Here is a 13488-nt window from a genome sequence, read left to right on the forward strand (position 1 = left end):
AGAAAAATTCTTGTGGAATTTGTACTGGAAGATTATATTCTCTTTAAAGTATTTTTCAGCCAACCATTTAAAGCCATATTAAAATTAAAGCCAGAGCATACAAAATGTCCCTCTTGTGACAGAGAAATGCTTAGTAGCAAACAGAAGGAAATGAAGATTAAGAACTTATTAAAGTCTTTCCTTCTCTTGGAAGAAGATTGTAAAATAGAGGGTCTCTGTATTAGAAAAACATTATTTCTCATTACTTAGCCCTTGGTCTTTTTCAAAGCACAGAAGCTCACTCCTGTGGAGATGAGAGGAAAGGGGAGGGAAGGGGCACTGCTCCAGGTGTTCTCTAGCCACTTGTTGCATGACCCATCATTGTTCCCTGTGTACAAACAAAAATGTCTTGATGGGTCTTTGGCATGTTACAGGTGATAATCCTGTGTGTTTCAGTGGAAAAAGAACTGAAAAGGTTAAAGCCCTTGTGACACTCTTTAAGAGTTGTTTTTGTCCCAGTGCCCTGGGCTAAAGTTTCCCTCTGGTGTGCCAGGTTTCCATCTGGATATTCCTTTCCTTCTGACCTGTTTGTTGCTGGTGGTTGGCACAGCCTATTAGGAACATTTATTCATAAAATTTATAACAGATGAAAATCATTTTGTTTCATTTAAGACAGTAACATTCTGCAGACTATTTCAGTTTGAAAAGAGTGAAAGTGTCCTGAGTTTATAATATTATGGTTGCTCTTACCGAAGAACTCTGAAAGTAGTTGTTATCTCATGTTGATTGTATTCTTATGTATGGCTACTTCTCAAATGCTAATTATATAAGTAGTTCATTTAATTTAGAATGCTTTAGACCTTAACTGTTTATTACATATTGCTACAGTGGACTAAGGAAAAAAGCCTTTGTTCACATGCCAACACTGCCCAATCTTGATTTTCACAAAACTGGAGATGGGGTAAGAATTCTGCCTTTTCTTTTTACTAAGTAGAGTCATGCCTTATTTTCAGCATTGAGAAGCATACTGCATAGTCTCCTTTTGATAAAACCAGGGACCAGGAACTATGCCTTTTACAAAATATGTAAGACAAAAAATTTAACAGTGGCTGAAAAATGTTAAAATATCTGACTGTGACAACATGGCTCATGAAATTAGGGGTAACAAAAATCTAAACTGGTTTCTAGATACATCCATGATATATATTGACAATAGGTATATTGTCAAGAGGAGAGATTAAGGTGTGGGATAATGTCTTTTTTTTTCCTTTTTGATTTACTTATATATTTATCTAATACCACCTTGGTGTACAAAAGACTTGGGGTGGCCAAAAGTATAAAGAAGACAAAATATATAGCTAGTGGCATAGTTTGTTTTATTGATGTCAGAAGAGGCTTTTAGAAAGATTCACAATATCTCTTAGCCTTCATATATGTTTAACAACCATTTAAATGTTGTATTCATAGTGCTGCTGGTAACTGTGCCCTGGGGATAGGGATAGGCCTCTTCTTTGCAAGGCTCTTATATGCCTGCCAGCAGGGCATTTTATATGACTTTGACCTGACAGATATAGATTGCGTCTTCTAATTAAGAATACATGTCTTCGATGTGCTTCAGTTTAATTTCTCTGAGTTTTCTTTTATATTAACTTTTCCTTTTTCCTTCATTTAGTTGGAAGGAGCTGAACCTTCTGGGCAGCTTCAAAATATTGATGAGGAAGTTATCTCTTCTGCTTGCCGTCTTGTGTGTGAATGGGCCCAGAAAGTGTTAAGCCAGCCATTTGACACGGTCTTGGAATTAGCCCGCTTCCTTATAAAAAGTCATTATATAGGCACTAAGTCGATGGCAGCTCTAACGGTAATGGCAGCAGCACCACCAGGTACAAAATTACCGTTAATAAGCTAAAACTGACAGATATTACTATATTTTAGAGTTGATAGCAAAAAAAAGAGTTTCACCAGAGAACTTCTTTGTCTTTTTAGTGTTTGTATGAGTTTACTGTCACTTCACTTAGCACTAAGTTCAGATGAATTTGTTGAGCCAACAAAAATAGTAGTAATTATAGTCATTTCATTGTAAAGCTTAAAGCTATAGTTTATTTTTCTATAGTACATTTCCCTGCTGAAACATGAAACTTTCAAGATTTCCCGGTTGATACTCCATTAATATTTTTATTGCTATTTTAAAATTCAAAGAATATGTACTTTTAAGTATATGTGTGTCTAAATTAATAAATATTAGATAAGATTAAATGTTTTAAATGACTTGCTAGATTCCTTTAGAAACTAATACTTAGGTTATTATAAAATATTACTAAATTTTATAAAATATATAAATTATAAAATGATAGTAGTGTTATTATAAAATAGCAAAAGTGATTTTTTAAAAATACATATTCAAATGAGTATTTTTGTTTAAATAGGGATTTTTTCATTTGACAGTTTTAGGAAGTATTGGAATAAACGACTCTTTCCTAAATTAGTAACAAAGTATCTGTTTTGATGCAATTTTTAAATGTCTCATTTCAGTCATACCTTATAAACTTAAGGAAAAGTCTAAGTTGTTATTACTCTAGGAAATTATAATTTCTGCGAAAAATATATTAATGTGGAACTTGTTTTCCAGAGATGATTCTTCTGATTGTTAAGTGTAAACAATTTTAAATCTAAATAGATTCATCCCAGCCAGAATTACAGTTCCTTAAACAACTTCACTTTTTAAAAATTTTAATAGTTTTAACAATTGTCTTCCTTCCAGTTTATGTTTATCAGAAGATTTATATATTTGGGGGAGGGGTGTATAATTGTTCTGTCCTTTCATTTTATTGTCAATTGAGGACTCACTTCAAAATAATCTCTTACCGGAGCTTTGTCATGATTCTGTCTGTCTAGGTTGTAAACTGTGACTTAAATCTGTTCGTTTACATATGAGCAGGCGAGTGCTTGGGTAGCCTTACCTAGCTAGGTAGCTTGTATATGTTACCTCATTTCTTCCCTCCAGCAGTCCTGGGAGGCATGTGATATTCATTCCCACTTTACAGATCAGGAAACAGGTTTAAGAAGGTTAAGTAATTTTGTCCATTGCCAGATAAGTAGTGGGACCAGGATCTGAATTCTGATTTGTCAGGTCTCACAGCCCAGGTTGGCTACATTACTATACTGTCTTCTTCGGGCAAAATGAGGTTTTAAAAGATAATGGGCCCTTCAACTTTCCGTGTTCTCTTTCTCCTGCCTCTACTGATACCCAGATAAGAACTTTAATAAGCTGAGGACTTGGTAGGTATCATGGAACATGAAACGTTTCTTCCTTCCTTATTTTCACAAAGTCTGACTGAGAGAAGTGGTGAATGGGTGAATGAATTTTTAAAGCAGAAGTGTAAAGAAAGATGTGTTTTTAAGCAAAAATACTAAAAATTTCATGTATAAATATATGTTTCACTTTGTGAAAATAGCTTGGGAAGTTGTTACTTTAGCAATTAATTATATCATTACTCAGAGCATTTTTAGACTCTTAAAATTTTGTTCTCAGCCACTGCCATATTTTTTAATACCTTTGGTATTAATTTAATTTAATTAATTTATACCTTTGGTAGTGATTAATGTTCAATCGTTTGAAGGTGAATTTGGTTTTTTATAAAAATAGTCTCCATATTAAGAACAGGTTGTGTTACAAATGTCCTTTTTGTAAGTCAGCTGCTTGGAAATCATTCCTGTCCAGAAACCCTGGCAGGAGGGAGACATCTGAGCTTTGAGCCATTGGCAGAGGCTTTTGGGTGCAGGTGCTGAGAAGCCAGAGCTGAGGCTGGGGGCCAAGAGGGAGCAGTACAGTCTGAGATGGATTTGAAGAGGAAAAATTGACACTAAGGTGATCAAAAGATGAGGGATTTTTGAGGAGTGAGCATGTGGGAAAAAGTTTACAGTCACTTCTTTTTCTCCGTCCTGTTCCCCCTCCCCAAATTGTTGATGAAAAGCAGAAACTAGGCTGGGGAAAGGAAAGGCAAGGTGTACCAGCAGGGTGGCGTGGTCCTCCCCTTTGCTCTCTGCTGTTTTTACCAACCACAGCTTAGTTTCTAATGATTGTAATGCTACACCCTAAATATGAAAAGAGCTTTTTAAAAAATTAACTGTATCACATCATCAGTCCTTAACTTAAAATTTATCTCTTGCTTGGTTTATCATTCGTCTTTTCTCACTGTTGCTGTTACTACTGCTTTAAAAAGTTTTCTCAGTGACACTTTTTCAAAATATCTTAACCTCAGTTTTATTCAGAAGCTCTGCTTATTTCTCCTATGTCATACTGGAATAATTGTATAGTAACAGTTAAAATAGTCCCTCTTTTTGTAAATTTCTGGTAGAATTAAAGACTTGTTTTCCCTGTACACATTTTTCTAAGTATGAACGGTTTCAGCAAATATTTATTGAATACCCCTTGTAGGCTGAATATTTAAATCATGAAAATACATGAATTTCTAATTAGAGAAGGTGGAAGGAAATCTCTGACATCTGATAAAATGAGAAACCTGCTCCCTTGGCATTTATTTATCTTAGCTTCTGCATATTTATGTCATAGCTACTACTCTTTTCAAAACCTTCATCTTGTTATTGCTGATTTAATTGAAACTGTCACCTCATTTGAACCATATTTTAAGGTGTCAGTGAAAACAGTACTGACAAATGCTTACAAAGTGAAAGCGTAACCCTTATGTTTTATTAAGAGATTGTGAGTTAAAATTTGCTGGTTTTGGTTGCTTTGTCCAGTAGATGGCTACATATTCAAAGAAATTGAGTTGTAACTGCCTTCTGTAAAACAGAGTATTTATTTTAGCTTTCTTTTCTGTTTATTTTCAGGAATTAAAGGAATTACCCAGCCGTCTGCTTTTATACCTACAGCTGAGAGTAATTCTTTTCAGCCTCAGGTGAAGACTTTGCCTTCTCCTATTGATGCTAAACAGCAATTGCAACGGAAAATTCAGAAGAAGCAGCAAGAACAAAAACTACAGTCCCCTTTGCCAGGAGAATCCTCAGCAAAAAAACCAGAAGGCGCTACAACCAATGGAGTGACTAATCTTTCTAATGGAAATCCTGCAATCCTTTCTCCTCAGCCTATTGGTATCGTTGTGGCAGCTGTCCCTAGTCCCATTCCGGTAATGTCATTAAATAAGTGTTTGACCTCACTGGGATGGTGGGAGATCATTTGTTTAATTAAAAGGGGCACATGAGCGGTGCCTAGGTGGCTCAATTGGTTACGCATCTGACTCTTGGTTTTGGCTCAGGTCATGATCTCTCAGTTCCTTAGATCGAGCCCCGTGTCAGGCTCCACACTGACAGTGTGAAGCCTGTTGGGATCTTGGGATTCTCTTTCTTTCCCTCTCTCTCTCCCCCTCCCCTATGCTCTCTCTCTCTCTCTCTCTCTCTGTCAGTAAAAAAATAAAGAAACTTAAAAAAAAATGGTACATAAGAAGGAGGCAGTTATAGGTATAGATTCAGTACAAATTGATTTTGTGAGCACAAACATATTCAGCTTCAGTCATTTGTCTTTTAGTCACAGTATACGATGTTGATTACAAAGCAAGGTATATAATGAACATAAGTGAAAATACAGAGATTCAAGACATGCACAGTATGCATACATAACCAGTCAGAGCTTTATGTTAAAGAGGAGTCGTTTTCAGAATTGGTTCATCCCTAGCTAAGCCAAGATGATCAGTTGCAAACTTTTTTTGGTTTTTGGTTTAAACTCTTCTTCTCTTTAACATTCAAATGGAGCAAAGTTGTAATACATATTGATAAACTTTAATGTAGACTTATAAGCTATGGCTTGCTGGACATAGGGCCTTGGACAAGTCTCCCTTAGCTATTCTGAGACTGTTTCCTTATTAACAAATAGAGATTATAGTCTTCTATCTCACATAACTGAGGTTATGATAAAGGGGCTTTTAAAATGAGAGTGCATGGGGTGCCTGGGTGGCTCGGTCAGTTAAGCGTCCAGGTCCAGGTCACGATCTTGCGGTTTGTGAGTTCGAGCCCCATGTCAGGCTCTGTGCTGACAGCTCAGAGCCTGGAGCCTGCTTCGGGTTCTGTGTCTCCCCCTCTCTCTGCCCCTCCCATGCTCATGCTCTGTCTTTCTCTGTCTCTCAGTAATAAATAAACATTAAAAAAATTTTTTTTAAATGAGAGTGCATCATGCTACAACAAAGTGGTATTTTATATTATTATTGATGGTATTGTTGAGATATTTTATCAAATTTGTTTTTCTTATCATCATCATTATCATGTCATTAAAACGTGGTATACCTGGTAAGCATACTCTTATGCTCTTCACTATAGAGAAAATTTGTGGAGGCAGTAGTTTTATCTGAGACCTTATCCACAGTGATTTAATTACTAATGTCCAAGGTAGATGCATTTACAGGACAGTTCCCCCACCGTTCCCCCATGAGTGAGTCGTTTGCTTGGCCCAAAGGTAGATACCTTTGTACTTGCATGTTTCTTCAAGATTTTGTCATCTCTTCCTATCACCTCCTTAAAAATGATTATTTTGGCAAGTATTCATCACAAATGTGAAGTTTTTAGTCTTGTTTATTGAAAAGTATCTTAATGTTTTTCTTACATATTTTTATTTGATAACTATATTGCACTGTGTTGCATCTTTTATAATATCTCCGTGTCTGATACTGGTCTAACATCATACATATATAGAACTCTCGTCTAAGAAAGGAACTGTTTTGTTTTTTTTTCTTAGCATTACATTTATTAATGCCTTCATACTATACAGATACGTGAATTGCTGTTTATATCCTAGACTCGTTAAATCTGACTTTTTTGTTTTCCACCTTTTAACAGGTCCAGCGAACCAGGCAGTTGGTAACTTCACCAAGCCCAATGAGTTCTTCTGATGGCAAAGTTCTTCCCCTCAATGTACAAGTGGTCACTCAGCACATGCAGTCTGTGAAACAGGCACCAAAGACTCCTCAGAACGTTCCAGCCAGTCCTGGTGGGGATCGTTCTGCCCGGCACCGCTACCCTCAGATCTTACCCAAACCAGCTAACAGCAGTGCACTCACCATCCGCTCCCCGACTACTGTCCTCTTTACTAGCAGTCCCATCAAAACCGCTGTTGTGCCCACTTCACACATGAGTTCTCTAAATGTGGTGAAAATGACAGCAATATCTCTCACACCCAGCAACGGTAGTGCCCCTCTTAAACATTCTGCCTCAGTAAACAGTGCTACAGGAACAACAGAAGAATCAAGGACCATTCCACAGATCAAGAATGGTTCTGTCGTATCACTTCAGTCTCCTGGATCTAGGACCAGCAGCACCGGGGGATCATCTGCTGTGGAAGTCAAAATGGAACCTGAAGCATCATCAGATGAGCATCCTGCACAGTGCCAAGAGAACTCTGATGGGACAAAAGCTCCCAAAACAACACCTAGTGCCCTTTTAGGGCAGAAAAGTAATACAGATGGAGTAGTGCAAAAACCTTCAAATGAAGGTGTCACTGAAGTAAAAGCAACTAAGGTCTGTGACCAGAGGACCAAATGTAAAAGTCGCTGTAATGAAATTCCGCCAGGCACTTCAACAGGCAATAATCAAAGCACTATCACTCTCTCAGTTGCCACTCAGAACTTAACTTTCACCAGCACCAGCTCACCAGCTAATGGTGACTCAATAAATAAAGACCCTAAATTATGCACTAAAAGTCCAAGAAAGCGACTGTCTTCTGCATTGCAAGAGTCCCAGGTGCCTCCCATAAAGAAACCAATTGTGGAACAGCTTTCTGCAGTTATCATAGAAGGTCAGAAACCAGGCAGTGTTGAGAAGGACCAAAAGGTTCCACATTCAGGGAAAATAGAAAGTTCAACAGCCGGTGCTCAGATTCCTAGCAAGGTATCAATAAATGTCAATTCACACATAGTGGCAAATCGACCCTTGAATTCTGCTCTCATTGCTAGTGATTCAGCTTCCGAACAGCAAACACCATCATCATCTCCAGATATCAAAGTAAAACTTGAAGGGAATGTCTTTCTTTTGGACAGTGATTCAAAACCAGATGGCAGCTTTAATTCAAACGAATGGCAACAGGTCAGTAAGGATTCTGAGTTTATATCTGCCGGCTGTGAACAACAACAAGATATCAGTGTTATGACAATTCCTGAGCACTCTGATATCAATGACTTAGAGAAATCTGTCTGGGAATTAGAAGGAATGCCACAGGATACATATACCCAGCAGCTGCATAGCCAGATACAAGAATCTTCTTTGAATCAAATACAAGCACAGTCTTCAGATCAGTTACCTCTACAGTCTGAACTGAAAGAGTTTGAGCCTTCTGTTTCCCAGACAAATGAAAGCTACTTTCCTTTTGATGATGAGCTTACACAAGATAGTATTGTGGAAGAGCTGGTGCTTATGGAGCAGCAGATATCAATGAACAATTCTCATTCTTATGGTAACTGTTTGGGAATGGCCCTTCAGAGTCAGTCAGTAACTTCAGGAGCTCCAATGTCATCTCATGCCTCCAGTACCCACTTCTACCATCCAATCCATAGCAATGGCACTCCGATCCACACACCCACACCCACTCCTACTCCAACGCCCACCCCCACCCCAACCCCAACTCCAACATCTGAAATGATTGCTGGGTCTCAGAGTCTGTCCAGGGAGAGCCCTTGTTCCAGGCTAGCCCAGACCACACCTGTGGATAGTGCTTTAGGAAGTAGCCGACACACACCCATTGGTACTCCACATTCTAACTGCAGCAGTAGTGTCCCTCCCAGCCCTGTTGAATGCAGGAATCCGTTTGCATTTACCCCAATAAGCTCCAGCATGGCGTATCATGATGCCAGCATTATCTCAAGTAGTCCTGTGAAACCAATGCAAAGACCCATGGCCACACACCCTGACAAAACCAAGCTTGAATGGATGAATAATGGGTATAGTGGGGTTAGTAATTCGTCAGTTTCTGGCCATGGCATTCTCCCAAGCTATCAGGAACTAGTGGAAGACCGTTTCAGGAAACCTCATGCTTTTGCTGTGCCTGGACAGTCTTACCAGTCTCAATCCAGACATCATGACATTCATTTTGGTCGTTTGACTCCTGTCTCTCCTGTGCAGCATCAAGGTGCCACTGTAAGTAACACCAACAAACAGGAGGGTTTTGCAGTCCCTGCCCCTCTTGATAATAAAGGAACTAATTCATCTGCCAGCAGCAACTTCAGGTGCCGGAGTGTGAGCCCTGCTGTTCATCGCCAACGTAATCTTAGTGGAAGCACCCTGTATCCAGTATCTAATATCCCCCGATCTAATGTGACCCCCTTTGGAAGTCCAGTAACCCCAGAAGTTCACGTTTTCACAAATGTTCACACAGATGCATGTGCCAACAACATAGCTCAAAGAAGTCAATCAGTTCCATTGACGGTCATGATGCAGACAGCCTTCCCGAATGCGCTTCAGAAGCAAACAAACAGTAAAAAAATAACCAGTGTTTTGTTGAGTAAACTTGATTCTGACAATGATGATGCAGTAAGAGGTTTGGGCATGAACAACCTGCCCTCCAATTACACAGCCCGGATGAATCTCACTCAGATTTTGGAAACTTCCACTGTTTTTCCTAGTGCCAATCCACAGAATATGATCGATTCCAGCACTTCTGTTTATGAATTCCAAACACCATCTTACCTCACTAAAAGTAATAGCACCGATCAGATCAGTTTTTCTCCTGAAGATAATCAAGCACAATCAGAAATCGGAGAGCAACAATTAGATTTCAATAGCACTGTTAAAGACCTGTTGAGTGGAGACAGCTTGCAATCCAACCAACAGCTGGTAGGTCAGGTAGCATCTGATCTCACTAATACTGCGTCTGATTTCTCTAGTGATATCAGGTTGTCTTCTGAGCTCTCAGGCAGCATCAATGATTTGAACACTTTAGACCCAAATCTACTGTTTGATCCAGGGCGTCAGCAGGGACAAGATGATGAAGCTACACTGGAAGAATTAAAGAATGACCCATTATTTCAACAAATTTGCAGTGAATCCATGAGCTCTATGACTTCATCAGGTTTTGAGTGGATAGAAAGCAAGGACCATCCTACTGTTGAAATGTTGGGTTAAATAGTGTTTTATAATATGTAGCACACTGTATCTAAAGACATATGTATTGTATTTGTCTTAATGGAAGTGCCTCCCGCAGCAGAAACACTTAACTATTAATTGTGACATTTTAAAAGAGTTTGCTGCAGAAGTGGTTTCTTCTTCAGTAGGAAATGGTTAGACTTGCCTCAGTTCTTAACAAGTTTCTGAAGACAGTAGGCTGTAGGAGAACAAGTATTAGGTTTTAAATTTTATAATGTTGCCCCATGTAATCACATTGTTGGCTAGTAAGCAATTGACTAACCAGCTTTTACAAGAGCAGTCTAGATCTTTATTTTGTGTGAGTTCATTTTAATTCATCAGTTGATCTGCACAGAATGTAGAGGAAACCATTGATTTTAGGTATAGGCTATTTTGTTGTTGTTGTTGGCATTATCTTTTAGATATGAAATCATAGCTAAGGTAAATTGTAGAGAAGAAGGTCTTCCTTGAAACAGGGATAATATTCAGGTTATTATCGGTATTTAGGCTTGAAGCATAGAGCTACTGTAGAATGAACAAAATCTCCGTAGGGCTTTCTGGGACTTCAGTACCATTTGCACCTGCATTTTGAAGGGCTTAAATAGGAGAAAATAATGGAAAATTAAATGTTAATTTAAGGAAAGCAAAAGCTGCACTAAAATTTTTAAAAGGAAAAACTAGTAGCCATTTATATTTGTGACTTTGCATTAGTCTTATTTTAAAATTTAATTTCAGTATGGAGCCAGCACACACACAGAGACCTGCATACACGTGTGAGTGCACGCGCACACACGAGAACTCCAAACATTGTAGAATCTATTACTAGGATAAATACAAGCATGTTAGAAAAACATTTTATGTTTTATTGTTTGGAAATTGAGATAGGGGAATTTAGAAAGAATAAAAGCATTTTCTTAGTTCTATCACAACGGCTACCTGCACATATTAAAATTTTATTTAAGATTTAATTTGAAGTTTTTTAATTATAATATTCTTAAGTCCTCAATTTAGTGACTGACTCCTTCACTCCTGAATATAGTAATACATGTTGATCATGGGATCCAAATAAACAGGAAGGAGATGACATAAAAAACAAACAAACATTCGCCACCTAAGGTCTGAAGCCACAAATCTTTATGTCTCTGCTAAAAGGGACATCAATAGTACTTGAAGAAGAGGAGCATTTTATTACATGCTTAATTTATTTATTGTGATAACCACAATTGCAAAAGAAGCACTCAGGATTTGTTTTAAAATGTTTCTCTGTTTGGCTCCCATTTTGTTTTATGAGTAATTATTTATGAATTTCTTGTTGACACAAATCTGCTCACTAGTCCACTCCGTTTGAGTGAATTTAGGATTTCTTTCAAATAGATTTCAAAATTGCCATTAAGTTTTTAAAGCTAACATTAAACCATTGCTATGCTACTTTGAGCCTAGCTAAGCTTTCCTTTACCTTAATTAGCAAGCCAATGAGAAGACTACAATCAATGAATATTTAACAAATGTGATGAAGGGTTTAATTTAATAAGGTTTCATTGCTCAATAAATTTGCAAGGTAGGGTATTAACATATTTTGATAAATAAACGGTGCTAGGGTTGGCTCAGAGGTTTATATACTGATATGTCCTAGTTATTGGCGTTTGTGTGTGTTTGCTGTTATTTGATTTAATGATCTGTTAGGTATTTTTTCTTGATGCTAATTATTTCTTCACTGTACATTGAGACACAGCACTACTGCACACCAAAGTATGCAATACCCAAAGGAAAATGTGTGATTTCTTTTAACAAATGATGGGAGCCTTTCTAGATGAGATACTCTGAAAAGGAGATTTTGAGGCCATTCTAATCCCTTGTTTACATTATTAGCTTCCTACTAATATAAAAATAATGGAAATCTTTTTTTATAAAAATATAAAGACTGGAGGATTTTTAACCCTCTGTACAGTATTGCAGCAAACACTTTAAATTTGGCTGAATTCGTCCAGCAAACTTTCTGGGGTTCATATATTGCACTAAATTTGTTGAACCTGTGGTAGGCACATCTCTTAGGATAAATGCAACCAATACAGTCCACAGATTAAACTTTTTAAATGTGTTTCATTATGAAAAGACAAAATGTCATCAAAGTGACAGATAAAATTGTCTTATGTAGCAATGTGCATTGATCTCAATGAGATATTTCTATTTCTTATTCTCTTACATGAGAATATTACAGCAGGAAGAATTAAGTTTAGTTTGCTTCACCATGTTAATACATGATCACAAAATGTGCATGAGTGTTATTGACTTATCTTGTACAGTACTAGGTATTCCTGTAACCACTTTTTTTTTTTCTTGGCTGTATTGAAACTGGTTCAGTGTTAACCAGGCAAGCATAGTTATTCACGAGTTATTTACTTTTTTATGTTGACTAATTCTGCTTAGTTATTGTTGAATATGTTCTTTTCTCAGATTATTTTCATTGTTTTCATGTTTAAAACATTTTTCATACTGTTTATCATGATAAGACTTCATGAAGTAAATAATTTTGCATATAATTGCAATAAGCACTGACTTTTGAACTGAAAAGAAGGAAAGTGTTTTGTTTTTTTTTTTTGTGCAGTGCATCTGAGGTTCATATAATAGTCTTGTACTATAATGTGCTTTACTACACCATAAATGACAAAAAACAAGCCCTGTTTCATGTTTTCATTTAGTGCAAAAAGTCAGATTTCCCCAGTGTTTTGTTGTCTGTTGTACCTGCTGAAACTCCAGTAGTTGAATATTGCAGTAGCATTTCAGTTCTCTTTTTTTATTGAAAGTGCTCAAAAATTGTTTTTTAAATGTTTTCAAAAACAATTAAAAACATTTTATATTAAACTGACTGGGTCTTAAGGTGATTTGTGGGATCCATCTTACATAGGCAGTGTGCCATTTTCACACAGACCTGATGCCATTCTTCCTTAGATCTCATGAAATTCATAGAAATGGATAAAAACCAGCACAAGGCTGAACAGGGCTGCTAATCTTCTCTCTGTTATTAATCCAACAGGATACACAGGTCTGATTTTATTCATCAGAACTCTGCTGTTCACTTAGGATTTATTACTGATGAGTGGTAAATGGCACGGAGCTTTATGTTATCCCCAAACATCTTTGCTTTTGCTGGTTCACATAATGTTTGCTTTAAAGTGCTAGTCTGTGGAGTACCTAGGTATGTATATTTTTGAAGCTTTGAATAGAAGTATAGTAGGAAAAAAGTGGAGAAAATTCTAAAGCACAAGTGTGCCCAAAACAGCATCGACATTTTGGTGAGCCAGAAATACAAAACACACTGAACTTGTAAACTGGAACCTGAGCTGTAGGTATGGAATCAGAAAGAAGCATACAGAAATTTCAACTCAAAAAAGG

At 37.3% G+C, this 13488-nt stretch overlaps 1 protein-coding gene across 4 annotated transcripts in view; it reads left to right on the plus strand.

The window, feature by feature from the left end:
* RFX7 (regulatory factor X7) overlaps positions 1–12961 on the plus strand; it is a 132240-nt gene extending 119279 nt beyond the window's left edge. For all 4 annotated transcript variants that reach the window (XM_053223983.1, XM_027067317.2, XM_027067316.2 and 1 more), the window contains 4 exons: positions 856–940; positions 1652–1859; positions 4828–5123; positions 6823–12961. In XM_053223983.1, the coding sequence (XP_053079958.1) occupies positions 856–940; positions 1652–1859; positions 4828–5123; positions 6823–10095 (3862 nt within the window). In that variant the 3' untranslated portion in view covers positions 10096–12961. The remainder of the gene's footprint in view (positions 1–855; positions 941–1651; positions 1860–4827; positions 5124–6822) is intronic.
* Positions 12962–13488: the final 527 nt, after the last annotated feature.

The sequence above is a fragment of the Acinonyx jubatus genome, chromosome B3, assembly GCF_027475565.1.
Source record: "Acinonyx jubatus isolate Ajub_Pintada_27869175 chromosome B3, VMU_Ajub_asm_v1.0, whole genome shotgun sequence".
NCBI lineage: Eukaryota > Metazoa > Chordata > Mammalia > Carnivora > Felidae > Acinonyx > Acinonyx jubatus.